General features: G+C 43.9%; 1 protein-coding gene across 1 annotated transcript; it reads left to right on the top strand.

Moving 5' to 3' along the window:
• Positions 1 to 12,071: 12,071 nt before the first annotated feature.
• LOC138642444 (posterior protein-like) lies at positions 12,072 to 15,099 on the top strand. The gene is made up of 4 exons (XM_069730595.1): positions 12,072 to 12,874; positions 13,142 to 13,363; positions 14,752 to 14,763; positions 15,061 to 15,099. The coding sequence occupies exons 1-4, from the start codon at positions 12,194 to 12,196 to the stop codon at positions 15,097 to 15,099; spliced, it is 954 nt and encodes a 317-aa protein (XP_069586696.1). The 5' UTR covers positions 12,072 to 12,193.
• The last annotated feature ends 6,852 nt before the right edge of the window (positions 15,100 to 21,951 follow it).

Genomic DNA, 21,951 nt, shown 5'->3' with positions numbered 1-21,951 from the left:
AAACAATCAAGATTTCTGGCTCTCACAGACTTGTAACTTCTTCTTTAAGAGTCTCCTCTTTCCTCCACTCATTACCTGTAGTAATGGCACCTGTTTAAACTTGTTATCAGTATAAAAAGACACCTGTGCACACCCTCAAACAGTCTGACTCCAAACTCCACTATGGTGAAGACCAAAGAGCTGTCAAAGGACACCAGAAACAAAATTGTAGCCCTGCACCAGGCTGGGAAGACTGAATCTGCAATAGCCAACCAGCTTGGAGTGAAGAAATCAACAGTGGGAGCAATAATTAGAAAATGGAAGACATACAAGACCACTGATAATCTCCCTCGATCTGGGGCTCCACGCAAAATCCCACCCCGTGGGGTCAGAATGATCACAAGAACGGTGAGCAAAAATCCCAGAACCACGCGGGGGGACCTAGTGAATGAACTGCAGAGAGCTGGGACCAATGTAACAAGGCCTACCATAAGTAACACACTACGCCACCATGGACTCAGATCCTGCAGTGCCAGACGTGTCCCACTGCTTAAGCCAGTACATGTCCGGGCCCGTCTGAAGTTTGCTAGAGAGCATTTGGATGATCCAGAGGAGTTTTGGGAGAATGTCCTATGGTCTGATGAAACCAAACTGGAACTGTTTGGTAGAGACACAACTTGTCGTGTTTGGAGGAAAAAGAATACTGAGTTGCATCCATCAAACACCATACCTACTGTAAAGCATGGTGGTGGAAACATCATGCTTTGGGGCTGTTTCTCTGCAAAGGGGCCAGGACGACTGATCTGGGTACATGAAAGAATGAATGGGGCCATGTATCGTGAGATTTTGAGTGCAAACCTCCTTCCATCAGCAAGGGCATTGAAGATGAAACGTGGCTGGGTCTTTCAACATGACAATGATCCAAAGCACACCGCCTGGGCAACGAAGGAGTGGCTTCATAAGAAGCATTTCAAGGTCCTGGAGTGGCCTAGCCAGTCTCCAGATCTCTACCCTGTAGAAAACCTTTGGAGGGAGTTGAAAATCCGTGTTGCCAAGCGAAAAGCCAAAAACATCACTGCTCTAGAGGAGATCTGCATGGAGGAATGGGCCAACATACCAACAACAGTGTGTGGCAACCTTGTGAAGACTTACAGAAAACGTTTGACCTCTGTCATTGCCAACAAAGGATATATTACAAAGTATTGAGATCAAATTTTGTTTCTGACCAAATACTTATTTTCCACCATAATATGCAAATAAAATGTTAAAAAAACAGACAATGTGATTTTCTGGATTTTTTTTTCTCAGTTTGTCTCCCATAGTTGAGGTCTACCTATGATGTAAATTACAGACGCCTCTCATCTTTTTAAGTGGTGGAACTTGCACTATTGCTGACTGACTAAATACTTTTTTGCCCCACTGTATATGGATAGTTAGGTTACTTGAACACATCAGGTTTTTGCCGTCAGGCACAATCCGGCGAGTTTAGAAAAAAAGATCTGGTTTTTTTTCGCCGGATCCGTTTTTTTTCTCATAGAATTATATTAGCTCCTGATTGCACCTGATGACCTCACGTTTCATCCATTTTTTGCTGGATACGTAAAAAAAACTGTTTGCGCCGGACGGGGATAACGTACAGAGGAAAGTTTTTTTCTGTCCGGTGAAAAAACGCCCAGCGACGAATAAGGCAAAAAATGTATGAAACCGAGATGCGAAATCATGAATCCAGCCTCCGAATCCGGTTTCTCATGAATTTTTTTTCCATTGAAATCATGCACATTTTCCATTCTCTCTTTCAAAAAAAAAAAAACCGGATCAGTTGCATCAGTTTTTCACTATTTGCAACGGATCCGTTTTTTCGAAAATTCGCCGGATCCTGCCTGATGGATAGATGTAGATAGATATATGGATAGTTAGGTTACTTTCACACATCAGTTGTTTTCTGGCAGGATCCGGCAAATTTTTGATTCGGAGGCCGGATTCATCATTTTACATCTCAGTTTCATAAGTTTTTCGCCGGACAGAAAAAAAACGTTCTTCTGAATGTTTTCTCCATCCGCCGGAAACACCTTTTCGGATGGATCCAGCAAAAAACGGATGAACTTTGTGGCCATTAGGCGCAATCCGGCGCTAATACAACTCTATGAGCAAAAAACGGATCCGGAAAAAAAAAAACGGATCTGTTTTTTTCAAAACTCGCCGGATTGTGCCTGACAGCAAAAACCTGATGTGTGAAAGTAGCCAGATAGATATATGGATTGAAACATCTATTTATCAACAGATATATCTATCTATCGATAAATATATCTATAGATAGATATAGCCAGTTATCCATTCATAGATATATCCATAGTTATATCTATACATATATCCATAGATATCCATGTATATATAGATTTATCTATGGATATATCCATAGATCTATAATAGCAAGGCCTATGTTTGTTAATGAACGTTTAATTGAAGAAAAAAAAAAAAAAAACGGAAATAAAGGGCGTGGGCTCCCGTGCAATTTTCTGCGCCAGAGGGGGAAAGTCGACGGCCGGGGGCCAATATTTGTAGCCTGGGAAGAGGTTAATACCCATGGCCTCTCTCTAGGCTATGAATATCAGCCCGCAGCTGTCTGCGTAGCCTTTACTGGTAATTAAAATAGAGGGACCCCCCCCCAAAAAAAATGACGTGGGATGCCCCTATATTTTATAGTCAGAAGGGCTACGCATAGAGCTGCGGGCTGATATTCATAGCCTAGAGAGGGGCCATGGATATTGCCCCCTCCCCCCAGTTACAAATACCAGCCCGCAGCCGCCCCAGAAATGGCGCATCTGTAAGATGCGCCAATTCCGGCACTTAGCCCCTCTCTTCCCACTCCTGTGTAGCGGTGGGATATGGGGTAATAAGGGGTTAATGTCACCTTGCTATTGTAAGGTGACATTAAGCCCGGTTAATAATGGAGAGGCGTCAATAAGACACCTATCCATTATTAATCCAATAGTAGTGAAATAGTTAAAAAAAAATAAAGCCACAGGCAGAAGAAAGTATTTTAATATTCTTAATTTAACCATACTCGATCACCTGCAAAAAATTGAAAATAATAAACCGCATACTACCTGTCCGACGCAGTCCAATTAATAACGAGTGTCCCACGACGATCTCCCCTATAGAACAGTGACATCGAGTGATTTCACTGCTCTATAGGACCCTCAGTGACACACTGACAGGCGACAATGGCTCCTGCAGTGCATCACTGAGAGGTCACCTGAGTTCAGAATCTCACTTTATGGCAATGCTGCGTGGGAAATTTGTCACACAGCAGTGCCACAAGTGAGACCAGGGACCATTTTTTACAGTGGCGGAGGAATACAGTGCGGAAGGATATCTTTCTGGAGCCCCTGGAGAGCGGTCGCATCAGCATATGCTGCTGCTCTCCACGGGAGATCGTCGTTGGATTTCTGCAGATCAGAGAGTATATAGTTTGCTTATTATTTTAATATTTTTGACAGGTGACACTGGCTTCGGGGATCAAGGTGACAAGTGATGGTGAGTATGTACTCTATGCTGTATGTACTGTATGTCTATATGTATGTATTGTATGTAATGTATGAATGTACTGTATGTATGTATTGTATTTTATATGTTGTATGTACTGTTATATGTTGTATTTTCTGTTTTATGTTGTATGTTCAGTTATATGTTGCATGTACTGTTATATGTTGTATGTTGTTATATGTTGTATGTACAGTTATATGTTGTATGTTCTTTTATATGTTCTATGTACTGTTATATGTTGTATGTACTGTTATTTGTTGTATGTTCTGTTATATGTTGTATGTTGTATGTACTGTTATATGTTGTATGAAGTTATATGTTGTATGTACAGTTATATGTTGTATGTTCTGTTATATGTTGTATGTACTGTTATATGTTGTTATATGTTGTATGTACATTTATATATTGTATGTTCTGTTGTATGTAATGTTTGTGTTTTGTTTTGCTTTTACATTCAACACATTAGCCGGATGATGGGACTACTATTGTCCCATCATTGGCTAATGTGTCAATCACTGTCACTGCAGCAGGCATAGCCCGATGGGATCTGTAGTCCCATCGGACAATGCCTGCACACACACACACACACCCCTGAGCGCCCCGCACAGACCCCCGAGCGCCCCGCAGTCTCCCGAGAGCCTCGCACAGGACCACGGTGGCGGGCACAGACCCCGGAGAGTCACGCACAGATTGAGAGCCCCGCACAGACCCCCGAGAGCCCCGCACACCCCCCCGAGAGTCCCGCACAGACCAACAGCCCCTGCCTACACACAGGCCCACACTCCGCCCACACACTTCCCTCCTCTCGATCTGCGTTTCACCCGCAGCTAAACCGCAGATCTTTTTTACTTCTGCGGTTTTGCTGCGGATGTGCCTGACTCAATGCAAGTCAATGGGTGCAGAAATGCTGCAGATCCGCACAAAGAATTGACATGCTGCGGAAAAAACAACGCTGCGTTTCCGCGCATTTTTTTCCGCAGCATGTGCACAGCAAATTTGGTTTTCCATAGGTTTACATGGTACTGTAAACCGCATGGAAAACTGCTGCAGATCCGCAACGTCAAAAACGCTGCGGATCTGCGGTAAAAACCGAAACGTGTGAACATGGCCTTACTTTTCACAACTATGCACGCGGCATCTCGCATCGCCTGTCTTCACAGCTGCTCCTCCCGGCTCGTACCTGTTAGGCTACGTTCACATTAGCGTTGTGCGCCGCTGCGTCGGCGACGCAACGCACAACGCACGCAATAATGCAGCAAAACGCACGCAAAAACGCTGCGTTTTGCGACGCATGCGTCGTTTTTTGCCGAAATTCGGACACAAGAAAAATGCAACTTGTTGCGTTTTCTTGGTCCGACGCTTGCGGCAAAAACGACGCTTGCGTCGCACAACGCAACAAACAAAAACGCATGCGTCCCCCATGTTAAGTATAGGGGCGCATGCCGCATGCGTCGCCGCTGCGTCGCCCGACGCAAACCCGACACACATTAGCTTAACGCTAATGTGAACGTAGCCTTAGATCGCCCCTTCTCCCTGCACACATTTCCAGCCTCTGCAGAACGGTGTCTGCACGCTCATGGCTGGAAGGAAGCTGCAGCTGTGCAGGACCTCAATGACCCCCTGAACAAGAGGTAAAGAACGGCCTGAATGTGTCCGATTGTTTAGAAGAGTAAAGAGGGGAGGCAGGGGCTGCAGTCAGAGACTAGAAGCAGTGACTTACTGTGACCCCGGAGCTTTGTGCTGTCTGATTCTGATCGGTGCAGGATTCTCATCCACAGACAGCACCGACCAGAGAGCTCGGGAACACAGTCACTAAATCACCAGCTGTGTTCTCTGACTGGCGGCCTCCTGTCATTAATACTGTAACAGATCCAGGCTGGGACTGAGCCCTGAGCCCACTGAAGCCTTCATTCACATATATTATACCTGTGGTATGTAACACACAGCTACAATACATAGACACATAATATATACATGTACAGTAGATCACATATGCAGTAGACACAGGTGTTTATTGTACATGGGTATATTCTATATGTGTGTATTATATATAGATATGCACCGTGAGGGTACTTCATATATAGCTATACTCTGATGCATTGATATAGGCAGCTACATCATTTTTGCCTACTTCTAGTTTTGAAAAATCTCCCCAAAGTGTATAAGCCCTTAGTGAAGAATGACATACTGGGTACGTCACTTGTCATCTCCCTGCCTTGATGCAGGCTCATAAGCTGATCCCGCATCTTTCCTTTGCAAATGATGGCAGTAATGTTCAGCCATCATCTTAACATAGTAACATAGTTAGTAAGGCAGAAAAAAGCCATCTGTCCATCCAGTTCAGCCTATATTCCATCATAATAAATCCCCACATCTACGTCCTTCTACAGAACCTAATAATTGTATGATATAATATTGTTCTGCTCCAGGAAGACATCCAGGCCTCTCTTGAACCCCTCGACTGAGTTCGCCATCACCACCTCCTCAGGCAAGCAATTCCAGATTCTCACTGCTCTAAAGGTACTGTCACACTAGACGATATCGCTAGCGATCCGTGATGTTGCAGCGTCCTCGCTAGCGATATCGTCCAGTGTGACAGGCAGCAGCGATCAGGCCCCTGCTGGGAGATCGCTGGTCGGGGAAGAAAGTCCAGAACTTTATTTCGTCGCTGGACTCCCCGTAGACATCGCTGAATCGGCGTGTGTGACACCGATTCAGCGATGTCTTCACTGGTAACCAGGGTAAACATCGGGTAACTAAGCGCAGGGCCGATGTTTACCCTGGTTACCAGCGTAAAAAAACAAACAGTACATACTTACATTCAGCTGTCTGTCCCTTGCCGTCTGGTTCCTGCACTGACTGCTGGCCGTAAAGTGAAAGCAGAGCACAGCCACAGCGGTGAGTCACCGCTGTGTGACTCACCGCTGTGCTTTCACTTTCACTTTACGGCCAGCAGTCAGTGCAGGAACCAGACGGCAAGGGACAGACAGCTGAATGTAAGTATGTACTGTTTGTTTTTTTACGCTGGTAACCAGGGTAAACATCGGGTTACTAAGCGCAGCCCTGCGCTTAGTTACCCGATGTTTACCCTGGTTACCGGGGACCTCGGGATCGTTGGTCGCTGGAGAGCTGTCTGTGTGACAGCTCTCCAGCGACCAAACAGCGACGCTGCAGCGATCCGGATCGTTGTCGGTATCGCTGCAGCGTCGCTAAGTGTGACGGTACCTTAACAGTAAAGAATCCTCTTCTATGTTGGTGGAAAAACCTTCTCTCCTCCAGACGCAAAGAATGCCCCCTTGTGCCCGTCACCTTCCTTGGTATAAACAGATCCTCAGCGAGATATTTGTATTGTCCCCTTATATACTTATACATGGTTATTAGATCGCCCCTCAGTCGTCTTTTATCTAGACTAAATAATCCTCATTTTGCTAATCTCTCTGGGTATTGTAGTTCCCCCATCTGTCACTAACAGCCACTGTTCACCTGGTAAACACCGCTGTGGATCTGTGACAGCAGCATTCACTGTGTCAGCAGGAGAGTGTTGATGAATGCGCCCATTGGCACTCTTGTGGCGTGATCGTGGGGAGCTGATGGGTTACCATTATGGACAGAGGCCTGATGACAGCCTGTGTCTGTCAAGACAAATTCCTGTGAAAACCAGCCTGTAGCCGACTTTCATAGGAGATCGTGATTTTTGCAATATTCAGCAACACTGTGGCACTGCTAAATATAGAACAAGTGATCGGATTATTGCAGGTTCAAGCCCCCTGAGGGGAAAAACAAATACAAAGAAAAGTAAAAGAAAAATGATTTGAAAAATATGAAAACAAAAAAAGTTCAAATTACCCTCCTTGTCCCCGATTAGGAAATAAAAAAAAAATACACGTCTTTGGTATCACTACATTAGTAATGGCGTGGCGTGGTCAAAGTGTGGCAGTAATTCTACCTTGTATGTGGTAATATACAGTCACTATGTGGTGATAATGTGGTCTGGTCACAGTGTGGCAGTATTTGTCTCTGGTATGTGGTATTAGTCACTCAGTGGTTGTTAAATGTGATCTGGTCATGGTGTGGCGGTATTTCTCCCCTGCTTGTGGTATTATTTGGTCAGTATATGGTGGAAACATGTGGTCTGGTCATGATGTTGCAGTATTTTTTCCTTGTATGTGGTATTATTCGGTCACTATGTGGTGGTAATTTGTGGTCTTGTCACTGTGTGGCAGTATTTGTTCCATTTATTTGGTATTATTGGTCTTGGTATAGGGGATTGTGTTGTGTATTGAGGTCACTTGCTCTCTATGATATCAATAAGGGGAAGATTCTTGATTTCCAATACAGATCAAATACTTGGAAGTTTTACCCCTCCCTGTCCTGTGACTATTACACAGTAGAAATAATGCACTTACATTTGTTCTCCTGTGAAAATAAGTAATCACCTATCCTAAGGCTACATCCACATGTTCAGTATTTGGTCAGTATTATACATCAGTATTTGTAAGCCAAAACCAGGAGTGGGTGATAAATACAGAAGTAGTGACGTGTTTCTATTATACTTCTCCTCTGATTTTTCCACTCCTGACTGGCTAAAACAAAAGCTGGATCCAGCTGGAGGTCACATGTGCTGATACTTAAGAGAAATGAATATTCATGAAATGGGGTGAATATTCATTTCTCTTAAGTAGCAGCACACGTGACGGCCGGCCACAACAGGAAGTCTCCCGCTGACACTGTGCTTGCTAGAGAGCAATAAATACTCACTGCTTTGCGCGTACATAGTACCGGCGTGCAGAGCATTGAGTATTCCTTCAGCTGCCCTTCAGCTTGCAAGCAGCCCATGAGGTCTCTGCCATGCACTGCTTACAAGCATAAAGCAGCTGCTGGCATCGGAACAGGACGCTGCGAGGGAACGTCGGGAGGGGACGTGTATTTGTTTATGGTTTTTTAATGTTTTCTGATGGGGCTGTACATACCAGGATGGGGGGGGGGGACATCATACCAGGATGCCTTTAAAGAGAAATGAATATTCATTGCCCTCCACGCCCATGAGTGTGGCATGCAGTGAATATTCAGTTCTCTTTAGCAGCGGGCACAGGAGTTGGGCCTCTTTCACACTTCCGTTTTTACAATCTACACAGGATCCGTCAAAATGTTGAAAAGACGGTTCCTGTGCAGATTGTAAAAAACGGGTGCACTGGGCCCATTTTTCTGACGGACTCGTCGAGGCTATGTGTACCTGTTGTGTATGTGTCTTTCCGCTGCGAAAATGCATACACAACACAACCCAGGTTAAAAAAAAAAAAAAAAAAAAAATCGCAATATTCTTACCTTCTGGCATCCCCCGCAGCGTTACCGATGCTCGTGATGCTCCCGGCAGCTGGCGCTCCCAGTAATACCTTGCGGGCAATGACCTCTGACGATGTAGCGGTCTCGCGGGTCATTTTGCAATTCATTACTGGGAACGCCAGCTGCCGGCAGCATCGCGAGCATCGGTAACGTTGCGCGGGACGCTGGAAGGTGAGAATATTGCACTTTTTTTTTTTTAACATTATTATGCATAGGCAGCATCAATAGTAAAAAGAAAAAGAGAGCGAGCGAGAGAGAATTTCCCTGACTGCAAATTTTTCCGGGCATGCTCAGTTTCAAAAGACAGAACCCATCGCTGGATTCCTGCTTCTGACAGTCAGCGACGGATCCTGCGTCCATAGGCTTCCATTATAGCCAACGACGGGCAGCGCAGGATCCGTTGCTGAGCAATTTTCCGACGTACAGAAAAAACGGTCCTCTGTATGTTTTCTCCGCCCGACGGACAGCAATTTTCCGACGGCTTCAGTGCACGACGGATGAAACAGATGGCCATCCGCCACAATCCGTTGCTAATACAAGTCTATGAGTAAAAACAGGATCCAGCAGAAAAATTTGCTGGATCCTGTTTTTTTCAAAAATCGACGGATTTCGACGGGAGCTCAAAGACGGAAGTGAGAAAGCAGACTTAGCCGCAGCAGCCGACTCCTGCCTCTGTGACTAGGAGACACCCCGCCATTTTCCACCACATTTTTGGAGGAAAAATGTGTGTCTTATAGTCCAAAAAATATGGTACACTTTACCTTTTCTGAACGGCCATAGAGGTTGCAACACCATTAACAAGTGGCACCACTAACCGAACAGCACAATGAAGACCAAGGAGATCTCCAAACAACACCATGAAGACCAAGGAGATCTCCAAACAACACCATGAAGACCAAGGAGATCTCCAAACAAGTCAGGGACAAAGTTGTTGATAAGTACAAGTTAGGTTTCGGTTATAAAGAAAATCCCAATCTCTGATGATTCCCGAAGCACCATCAAATCCATTATCATCATTTGGAAAGAACATGGTATCACAATAAAACTTGCCAAGTGATGGTCACACACCAAAACTCTCAATCCCGGCAAGAAGGGCATTAATCAGAGAAGTAGCACAGAGACCAAAGGTAACCCTGAAGAAACTGCAGAGTTCCCATGCAGAGACTGTAGTATCAGTCCAAACGACCACAATAAACCGTACACTCAATAGAGGTGACTTCAAGGAAGAGTGAGCAGAAAAAAGTCTTTACTTCCAAGCAAAAATTGTAAGGCTTATTTTGAGGTTGTCAAAAGTCATTGCTAAGTATACTTGTAGATATTTGTATTTGTATTTTCTCAAATTATAGGACATTGAAGAAAAGGTTTTATTGTTATTATTTGAATTGTCTTACTACTATATTATTTTACTTGTTATTAAATATCTTTACCATTTTCCCAAACTTGAGTTATTGATGGTATAGGAAATATTCAGGACAGGATACAGGACGGAAAAGCACATCCAACATTTGGCACCCCAGCGGATAGTGGAAAACAGCATTCTACACAGAACCAAGAAGTTCCCAACTGGCTTCATCCAAGTGCCTGAAAATATTCGATTTTAAGACCAGACAAGAAAGCCTTTCTTCAAGGAAACAGACCCAAGGAGAATATCTTATCGGATAACAAGTGACACGCTGGTTCGTGGAAATTGGAACGCCTGAGATATTGACCAGAAGTTCTGTGATATTCTTCATCAGTGAGCGGACGCGCTTAATTGGTAAGTATACATTCCTTTAATTAGATTTAATACATGCATTATATTTTATGTTTATTAATGTCTTTCTGTTAAGTTTAGGCCTATTGTTATGTCTTTATTTGTTTAAATGTTGTTGAATTGTTGCCGGTAAAGTTAGGGTAGCGCCCTGTTGATTGAGTTTCTCAAAAGATCTAAAGGATAAAACCAGACATCTCTGAGAAGAAAGTGAGTTAGGGTACCGTCACACTATACCATTTAGATCGCTACGACGGTACGATTCGTGACGTGACACGCAGCAGCGATCAGGGATCCTGCTGAGAATCGTACGTCGTAGCAGATCGTATGGAACTTTCTTTCATCGCTGGATCTCCCGCTGGCATCGCTAGATCGGTGTGTGTGACACCGATCTAGCGATGCGATCCAGCGATGCGTTCGCTTGTAACCAGGGTAAACATCGGGTAACTAAGCGCAGGGCCGCGCTTAGTAACCCGATGTTTACCCTGGTTACAAGCGTAAAACTAAAACTACATTCTGGTGTCCGTCAGGTCCCTTGCCGTCTGCTTCCCGCACTGTGACTGCCGGCCGTAAAGTGAAAGCAGAGCACAGCGGTGACGTGCTTTCACTTTCACTTTACGGCCGGCAGTCACAGTGCGGGAAGCAGACTGCAAGGGACCTGACGGACACCAGATGTAAGTATGTGCTGTTTTTTTTTTTTAGTTTTACGCTTGTAACCAGGGTAAACATCGGGTTACTAAGCGCGGTCCTGCGCTTAGTTACCCGATGTTTACCCTGGTTACCCAGGGACCTCGGCATCGTTGGTCGCTGGAGAGCTGTCTGTGTGACAGCTCCCCAGCGACCACACTACGATTTACCTACGATCACGGCCAGGTCATATCGCTGGTCGTGATCGTAGGTAAATTGTATAGTGTGACGGTACCCTTAGAGGTTAAAATCTAAATCTCATGTTAAGGGGAAGTAGCCTTATGCTTCAATAGGAGATCACTCTTGGCCTGGATCTTGGATCTGTATTTGATCAAGTGCATGAGATACGGTCAGTCAGATATTGGTAAAGTCACAAGACTCTAGTATTGGAGTGTGATTGCCTGAGGGAAGATTGTATTCAATCTGATTCCCTGTCTAGTGAAGTAATATTCACTGGTTTCTGTGTTGTATTTAGTTAATTTGTAATTTCTGTTAGAAAAGTTGATTTGTTTATTTTTATTTGTCCTCTGTGAAAATAGTTGGAAATAATTAACATGGAAATAGTCAGTAAGTTTATTGAAAAGCATGCCTCTGCTCAGTTTAATACTTGTGCAGATGATGCATTGACACATCAGTTTAATGACCTAATGAAACAATGTGAAGGGCAGAGTGAGAACAAGAGTAAATTGTCGAAAAAGAAAGCAAAGAAAGAGAAGTTAGCAAATGTTTTATGTATGTTGTTGAAAATGAAAGGAATTGCATTGGTACTCAGAGAAAGCTCAATTAAGAGGTGAGGTGGACAAAATTGAACAGGAAGTCAGTACGGCTATTGCTAGTGCTGAAGATCATAGTTGTGAATGTGAAAATCTAAGGGATGAGTTAGACAATATGAATTACCAAAATTGTGAGTTAGAAGATAAGCTCGAGGAGTATAAGGAAAGATGTAAAGTTAGGGAGCAGAAAACTGCTTTGCTAGAAGAAAAGGAAGCAAAGTATAATGATGTTATGACAATACTTAGAAATCAGTTGCATGATGCTAATGTAAAATTGGAACTAAAAGAACATGATAATAAGTCTTTGAAATCACAGAAAAGTACTAAAGTGAATAATCATTGCTGTAATCAAATGTGCAAATCTAATGACCAGGAAGAAAGAGACTGGAAAAGGGGGGAGGAGCAGCCTGCATACACTGTGGATAGCCCTGAAGGTAACCCAAATCAGAGGTCCTCTCTCTTTACCCCTGAGTCAGGTAGATTGAGACAAATGAGGGAGAATTCACTTATAAATAGCAGCCATCAAGTACATTGCACAACACTCACCATACAAGAAAAGACAAACCTATGCCAGATATTAGGGAAATTTGACACAAGCGCATCAGCCATTAGTCTCTCCAATAGGTTAGAGGCTGTAGTGACACAATATAATCTAGGTAATAGGGCTGCGTGTACATTACTTCGGGTATGGCTCCCATCCCAACTCTGTGAAAACTTGCAGCCTCCTGTAGGATATCACAAAGGATTATCTGCAGATCTTGAATGCAATCGGGGAAATGCTAGTGATAGAATGGATGCCGGATATAGATCTCCATTGATTGATAATTCTCCATTGCTCACTATTTCTGAGAAGCTCCATCTGTGTCAACTTCTCGGTAGATTTGAGTCACATATTTCTCCCGTCATTCTGTCCAATAGATTTGAACATGTTGTCCTATAGTATAATCTGAACAATAAAAATGCTTGGTCTCTATTACAAGTTTGGCTTCCAGGGCCAATTGCAGGACAACTAAAAACAGAACAAATGGGTGATAGTTGTAATGGTGCAGAGATAAGAAGGAAGGAATTACAACGCACCATAGGTGGACGAGACATTAGAGGTGAAGATGCCCTAGCAATGACAAGATTCAGGCGATATGATGATCCGTTGCTCTTTTGTAATAATTATCTGTCCCTATATAGGACTGTTTACAACTGTCTGGAAATGTCTCAGGATGATGCGAATTTCCTATGTTCAATGGCAAATCATTGTAATGTAGATTACACCACAAGAATGACTCTAAAGGTACCTTCACACATAACGATATCGTTAACGATATCGTTGCTATTTGTGACGTAGCAACGATATCGTTAATGAAATCGTTATGTGTGACAGCGACCAACGATCAGGCCCCTGCTGGGAGATCGTTGGTCGCTGAATAAAGTCCAGAACTTTATTTCGTCGCTGGATCTCCCGTGGACATCGCTGGATCGGCGTGTGTGACACCGATCCAGCGATGTCTTCACTGGTAACCAGGGTAAACATCGGGTAACTAAGCGCAGGGCCGCGCTTAGTAACCCGATGTTTACCCTGGTTACCATGCTAAAAGTAAAAAAAAACAAACAGTACATACTTACCTACCGCTGTCTGTGCTCCAGCGCTGTGCTCTGCACTCCTCCTGTACTGGCTGTGAGCCGGAAAGCAGAGCGGTGACGTCACCGCTCTGCTTTCCGGCTCCCAGACAGTACAGGAGGAGAGCAGAGAAGCAGAGCGCAGCGCTGGAGGACAGACGGCTGTAGGTAAGTATGTACTGTTTGTTTGTTTTTTACTTTTAGCATGGTAACCAGGGTAAACATCGGGTTACTAAGCGCGGCCCTGCGCTTAGTTACCCGATGTTTACCCTGGTTACCGGCATCGTTGGTCGCTGGAGAGCGGTCTGTGTGACAGCTCTCCAGCGACCAAACAGCGACGCTGCAGCGATCCGGATCGTTGTCGGTATCGCTGCAGCGTCGCTTAATGTGAAGGGGCCTTAAGGAATACTAGCTCCTATGAAAACTTTGTGAATATACTTAGGGACTGGTGTAATGAGTCTAAAGAGCAATATGAACCGTCAGAAAATGTATCTGCTGTATACAGACCCAGGAGGCGAGGATATGTTAGGTATTGTTATAAATGTGGTCAACCAGGACACATTAAACGCTATTGTAATACACCGAACATGTACCCAGATAGAAAAAGTCATTTGTTGCACCAAGAAATTGATAGTGTTGAGGCTGAAGAGGAAAGTATCTCCTATAACGCAGAGTTCATAGAGACATGTGAGGAGATAGGGAATATAGAAACTGATACAAATGCACCAAAACCAGAAACATTGCGGAGCCCAAATGACAAAAGTAAGACAGGAAAACGCCAGGAGAGGTCATATAATAAACAACAAAAGGAAGGTGCTAATATCCCTATGATCGACCCATGGGTATCTCTACCATTCTGGTTATTTTGGAGTTGGTCACAAATGGCCCTACCGCTGTTGCTAAACTGCCCAGCACCATTTGCCAATATGGTTGGGTAAACATAGAGGGACTTTGGCTGCCATGTTAGAAGTGAATCAATTAGGATATGGATAATGGACAGGATAAAGTTATGTTTTGGGTATGGTTTGAATTTGTGTTCTAACTATGTCTGTTTCTTTTTAGACTGGAGACCATGTATCGCGTGATATTACAGCAAGGAGATTAACCAGTGTGTTTTGTTCAACAGGCCATATACAGCACTGTATCCATAGACGAAACAGGTTATTTCTCTGTAATAACTAACTATATGAATGCATTCATAAGGCCAAATTTAAATCCACGTGGTTTAGACAATGAGCTCAAAGTTAAAGGTTTAAGTAATTGTTTGCAAACAATTAAACGAGTAGTCTTCCCATTGTGATGACTGTGTATTGTATTTACCTAATGCATGATTGTTTGTTGTGTATGCATGCTCTTTATCTTGTTTCACAGGTAATAGTCTTCATTCAGGACCTGAAGTTGGATAGTTAATTTACATGATAGTGCCAACTAGTGCAAAGCTGAGGTTTCTATATGAAATCTGCAGATCCAGCTTGACCACTTTGTTCATCTTTAGTCATCATGAGACAGATAAAGTTGAGTTGCCCTAATTGTTTTATGTTTGTCTGTTTTATGTCTTCCTGTGCAATGCATTGTGTCACAGTATTATTTTTTTTTCTCTTCATTTAAATATTCTTGCTGCTCAGAATTTTTTCTTTTTTAACATCCCTAATCATTATTTAGAAATTTTCTTACCTCACATTTAAATTCTATTTTTTTTTTCTCCCTTTCTTTTTGTTTGTACCAAGTTTTGGTATCAAAGGGGCGTAAGTGTAACAATTACCATGCAATACCATAAATGAAATGGTGTTAGAATTTTTGTAATTAACATTTTATTTTTTTGGATCTTATTTTTCCAAGTTATTTTTTTTTATTTATTTTTGATTCTTGTAAAAGAAACAATATATAGATTACAACTGCTAAGAATCTGATACTGCTCTTGTTCTTTATTTCCAGGATCTATGATGGAGCATAAATTTGCATCCTGGATAAGCTATGATTTGATGGCGATTTGATTCATAAACAACTTTTATGGAACATCTTCTTGACATGGATTAACCTGTATCTAAAACTCGTGGAAGGCCATGTTTTAACCGGGCATTGGATACCCCTTATCTATTGATACCGTGTGCAGCAGCAGAGTCTACATTAGCAGCATGAGTCGCATGTGATATATTGTTGTAAACTATTCATGTTCTGAATTTATTAGATATATTCAAAGCAGAAGGGGATTGTCTAAAAGTATGAGTAGCAAACATCATGATCAAAATGAATTAAATGAGGTTACCCATCTTTTGGAAAACAATGCTAAGGGTTATTGGTGGGAGGTAATATTTTGTCATTCAAATGCAGCAAATGGTATTCTGAAATGTGTAATCCGTCTGATTCTTGTACTACCCATTATTTCGCTAATTTTGTCCCGGCTACAAATATACATGTGCTATGTGATCTGTTACTTATATAAGACGATTCAGATGTTAAATGTGAAAGAACAAACTGCTGTTAAAATTGCATCATGCGACACAAATGTACAAAGTCCCATAGAGTTAGAGGAAATCGTAGTATGTGAGAACTGTGGCAGAAGAGGGCACAGTAGGAAAGACTGCATGGTTCCAGAACGAAACAAAATAGGAAAATCCTAGTGGGAAAAGAAATCAAGCTATAGCAAAGTTAATTTTTTAGAGTAAATGTTGGCAGATGAGTGAATGTGTCAAGACTCATAGTTACATAGTTACATAGTTATTAAGGTTGAAGGAAGACTATATGTCCATCTAGTTCAACCCATAGCCTAACCTAACATGTTGATCCAGAGGAAGGCAAAAAAACCCCATGTGCAAAGAGTAAGCTCCACATTGGGGAAAAAAATTCCTTCCCGACTCCACATACGGCAATCAGACTAGTTCCCTGGATCAACGCCCTATCAAGGAATCTAGTGTATATACCCTGTAACATTATACTTTTCCAGAAAGGTATCCAGTCCCCTCTTAAATTTAAGTAATGAATCCCTCATTACAACATCATACGGCAGAGAGTTCCATAGTCTCACTGCTCTTACAGTAAAGAATCCGCGTCTGTTATTATGCTTAAACCTTTTTTCCTCCAACCGCAGAGGATGCCCCCTTGTCCCTGTTTCAGGTCTATGATTAAAAAGATCATCAGAAAGGTCTTTGTACTGTCCCCTCATATATTTATACATTAAAATAAGATCACCCCTTAGTCTTCGTTTTTCCAAACTAAATAGCCCCAAGTGTAATAACCTATCTTGGTATTGCAGACCCCCCAGTCCTCTAATAACCTTGCCCTAAGAAGAATCAACTACAGTGGTGAAGAGGATTCTGGATTTGTGGTCATTCAGACACAAAGGGGCGTATGTTGGAGTCAACATGGACAATGCACGTATCATAGAAATCACTGAGATATATAGAACTTATGAGTGCTGAATATCTCCTGGACTCTGTTGATGAGATAAACCAGATACCAGACTGTAAACCTATTAGACAGTCAGGCCGGTGTTCTTTTGTGTGATGTCCTTTGTTTAGTGACACGGCAGAGGTGCATCTACATACTAAATGAATATTGGCCCTCCAACCTAATGGAGGATATAGGTGTACACTGTGGAAATCTTGACTCAATAGCCTCTATCTTGTTTGTGACCCATCATTATCTGCATATGTACACAACTCCTGTGGGTTTCCATTATAAGCCAGTGGTCTTGAGATAGACATCCTGTCTTCGGCCTATGGATATGTATATTATTATTATTATTATTATTATAGCGCCATTTATTCCATGGCGCTTTACATGTGAGGAGGGGTATACATAATAAAACAAGTACAATAATCTTGAAAAATACAAGTCACAACTGGTACAGGAGGAGAGAGGACCCTGCCCGCGAGGGCTCACAATCTACAAGGGATGGGTGAGGATACAGTAGGTGAGGGTAGAGCTGGCTGTGCAGCGGTTTGGTCAATCGGTGGTTACTGCAGGTTGTAGGCTTGTCGGAAGAGGTGGGTCTTCAGGTTCTTTTTGAAGGTTTCGATGGTAGGCGAGAGTCTGATATGTTGTGGTAGAGCATTCCAGAGTAGGGGGGATGCACGAGAGAAATCTTGTATGCGATTGTGGGAAGAGGAGATAATAGGGGAGTAGAGAAGGAGATCTTGTGAGGATCGGAGGTTGCGTGCAGGAAAGTACCGGGAGACGAGGTCACAGATGTATGGAGGAGACAGGTTGTGGATGGCTTTATATGTCATGGTTAGGCTTTTGTACTGGAGTCTCTGGGTGATGGGGAGCCAGTGCAGGGATTGACAGAGGGGAGAGGCCGGGGAATAGCGGGGGGACAGGTGGATTAGTCGGGCAGCAGAGTTTAGAATAGATTGGAGGGGTGCAAGAGTGTTAGAGGGGAGGCCACAGAGCAGGAGGTTACAGTAGTCAAGGCGGGAGATGATGAGGGCATGGACTAGGGTTTTTGCAGATTCTTGGTTTAGGAATGTGCGGATCCGTGAAATATTTTTGAGTTGGAGGCGGCAGGAAGTGGAAAGGGTTTGGATATGTGGTTTAAAGGAGAGATCAGTGTCAAGGATTACCCCAAGACAGCGGGCTTGTGGGACTGGGGAGAGTGGGCAGCCGTTTACTGTAATGGATAGGTTCGTTGGGGAGATCGCGTGAGATGGGGGAAAGATGATGAATTCTGTTTTGTCCATGTTAAGTTTTAGAAATCTAGTGGAGAAGAAGGATGAAATAGCGGATAGACATTGAGGGATTCTGGTTAGTAGGGAGGTGATATCTGGTCCAGAGATGTAGATCTGTGTGTCGTCAGCATAGAGATGATACTGAAAGCCGTGAGATTCTATGAGCTGTCCCAGGCCAAAGGTGTAGATGGAGAAGAGCAGGGGTCCTAGAACTGAACCTTGTGGGACTCCGACAGATAGGGGGCGAGGTGAGGAGGTGGTGTGTGAGTGGGAGACGCTGAATGTACGGTCAGTTAGGTATGATGAGATCCAGGATAGGGCCAATTCTGTGATGCCAAGGGATGAGAGGGTCTGCAGCAGCAGGGAATGGTCCACTGTGTCAAAGGCAGAGGACAGGTCCAGGAGGAGGAGGACAGAGTAGTGTCGCTTGCTCTTGGCGGTTAATAGGTCATTGGTGACCTTAGTTAGGGCAGTTTCAGTGGAGTGGTGTGACCGGAAGCCTGATTGAAAGCGGTCGAAGAAGGAGCAGGAAGATAGATGGGAGGACAGTTCAATATGGACATGTTGTTCCAGTAGTTTTGAGGCAAAGGGGAGAAGTGATATAGGGCGATAGCTAGATACAGAGGATGGGTCAAGAGAGGGCTTTTTGAGGATAGGTGTGATTGTGGCATGTTTAAAGCTTGAGGGGAAAATGCCAGTTGTTAGTGATAGGTTAAAGAGATGGGTTAGGGTTGGGATGAAGACTGTGGTGAGGTTTGGGATGAAGTGGGATGGGAGTGGGTCAAGTGCACAGGTGGTGAGATGCGATCTTGAGAGTAGAGTGGAGAGTCCGTCTTCTGTAATGGTGGAGAAGTTGGTTTTGGAGGTGGAGGGCTGGGTAGTTGGGAGGAAGGGTTCTGGGGGTTGTTTACTAAAATTGTCTCTGATGTTCTCAATTTTCTGCTTGAAAAATGAGGCGAAGTCTTCAGCTGAGATGAGTGGGGAGGGAGGAGGTGCTGGGGGACGGAGGAGAGAGTTGAAGGTGTTGAATAACTGTTTGGGGTTGTGAGACAGGGAGGATATGAGAGATGAGAAGTAGGTTTGTTTTGCTGTGGCGAGCATGGTTTTGAAAGCAGTGAGGGACTGTTTGAATGCGATGAAGTGCTCGATGGAGTGGGATCTTTTCCATCTGCGCTCAGCAGCTCTGGAAGCTCGCCTCAGTTCTTTTGTCATGCTGGTGTGCCAGGGTTGTCTGTTGATTTTGCGAGCTTTGGCATGTGTGAGAGGGGCAAGAGATTCCAAAGCTGCAGCTATTGTGGTGTTATATAGAGTGGAGATTTCTGCGAGGGTGTGAGAGTTTGTGGGGTGGGGGTTGTAGACAAGGAGTGGAAAGGGAAGAGAATGTAAGTAGGTTGTGGTCAGAAAGAGGAAGAGGTGAGTTTGAGAGGTTAGATAGGGAGCAGAGGCGGGTGAGAATGAGGTCCAGTGTGTGACCATCTTTGTGGGTGGCTGTAGAAGACCATTGAGTGAGGCCAAAGGAGGAAGTGAGAGATAGAAGTTTAGTGGCAGCTGAGAGGGAAGTGTCAATGGGGATGTTGAAGTCGCCCATGATGATAGTGGGGATGTCAGCGGCGAGGAAGTGGAGTAGCCAGGTGGTGAAGTGGTCGAAGAAGGTGGTGGCTGGCCCTGGGGGACGGTAGATGACAGCCAGTTGGAGGTTGGAGGGGGAGTAGATGCGCACAGAGTGCACCTCAAAGGAAGGGAGGATAACAGAGGGTGGCAGTGGGATTGGGGTGAAGGAGCAGTTATCTGACAGGAGAAAACCAACTCCTCCGCCATGCTTGCTGCTGGGGCGGGGTGTGTGAGAAAGGTGGAAGCCACCGTAAGAGAGTGCCGCAGGGGAGGCTGTGTCAGAAGGGGTGAGCCAGGTTTCAGTGATGCCGAGGAAGGAGAGTTTGTTATTGATAAAGAGGTCATGGATAAATGACAGTTTATTGCAGACAGAGCGTGCGTTCCATAGTGCTCCAGATAGGGAAATTGGGGGAGTGGGGGCAGGATGAATGGGTATGAGGTTACTGTGGTTGCGAGGACGTGTAGAGGATCGTGGCAGGGGATTAGAAATGAGTGTGGGGATGTGATGAGGAGGGCCAGGATTTGGGGATATGTCGCCAGCAATGAGGAGCAGCAGACAGAGCGTTAGAAGGTGTGAGCTGGATAGGTCATGATGTGGCCGTGTGTGCCTGGCGAGAAAGGATTGTATGTGGAGGAATAGTTCTGTGGAGGAGGTGAGATGACTGGGGAGGATGGAGGGAGAAATGACTAGTTCTTTACTGGGTGGAGGGACTACAGGAGATAGGAAGAAATAGAGTAGTATGGGGGTGAATGTGAAAAGAAACCGAAACATTATAGTGGTTTTCTATTCCTTTACCTTCCAGTCAATTCTAGTCTAATTCATAGCAATTAAAAAACTGCAATTTAAAAATGCAATTTCTAAGATGGTCAGACACGTCTGGTCAGACTCATGGCTATGAATTTATGGGCACCTAAGGGCTCACAGCTGAGAGGGAGGATGTGGGCGTGTGTGTCTAGAGCACATGTTCACAGTTAAGCCAGGTCATAAAGAGGGGGTGGGGTAGATGGCTACTCAGGTATGCAAGCAAGAAGCAAGGGAAGTGAAATAGGAATGGATAGAAAACAATGGGTAAGCAAAGCATACCAGGTGGAAATTATATGCAGTTCACATAAACACACATTGCAGGAAAGGCAGAGTAGATGGACAGCAGCATACCTGTGGGTAGACAAAAGAGCTTGATTAGAGGATACAGGTGGTGATGAGGATGATGAAAGTACAGCAGTGATGAATGCTCAAATGCCCCATGGAATTCTAGTCTAATTCATAGCAATTAAAAAACTGCAATTTAAAAATGCAATTTCTAAGATGGTCAGACACGTCTGGTCAGACTCATGGCTATGAATTTTATATTGATATACAATGCCTGCGGTGTTTGGGTGACAAACCATTGTTCTTTGAATGGACATGTTGGAGCCAGCCCAAATGGAGTTGAACCTGTCCTACACAAGAACTTTCTTCCCAAGTACAAGGATGCCATCTGCAGGAAGGTGATGATTACTGCAGCCAACGACAGTGTTCACATTGCCAGAAGATGATTGGACATTTGCCACAGAAGATACCGGAAGCGAGGGTGGAGTCATGGCTTGTATGTGGGTGTGGATGTGCATTGGTTTAATATATATGTAAGGATCAGTTATGTATCTTTTCCTTTCCCACATCCCAGTCTCGTCTACCCTCTCCTAATACCTCTTCCCTTTAATTGTACCTTTGTCCCTTAGTTAGACTTCCCTTATGTACAGTGGGGCAAAAAAGTATTTAGTCAGTCAGCAATAGTGCAAGTTCCACCACTTAAAAAGATGAGAGGCGTCTGTAATTTACATCATAGGTAGACCTCAACTATGGGAGACAAACTGAGAAAAAAAAATCCAGAAAATCACATTGTCTGTTTTTTTAACATTTTATTTGCATATTATGGTGGAAAATAAGTATTTGGTCAGAAACAAACAATCAAGATTTCTGGCTCTCACAGACCTGTAACTTCTT

Source organism: Ranitomeya imitator, chromosome 6 (genome assembly GCF_032444005.1).
Source record: "Ranitomeya imitator isolate aRanImi1 chromosome 6, aRanImi1.pri, whole genome shotgun sequence".
NCBI classification, from domain to species: domain Eukaryota; kingdom Metazoa; phylum Chordata; class Amphibia; order Anura; family Dendrobatidae; genus Ranitomeya; species Ranitomeya imitator.
Note: the sequence above shows the minus strand (reverse complement) of the source record. Positions and strands in the feature narration are given on the sequence as shown.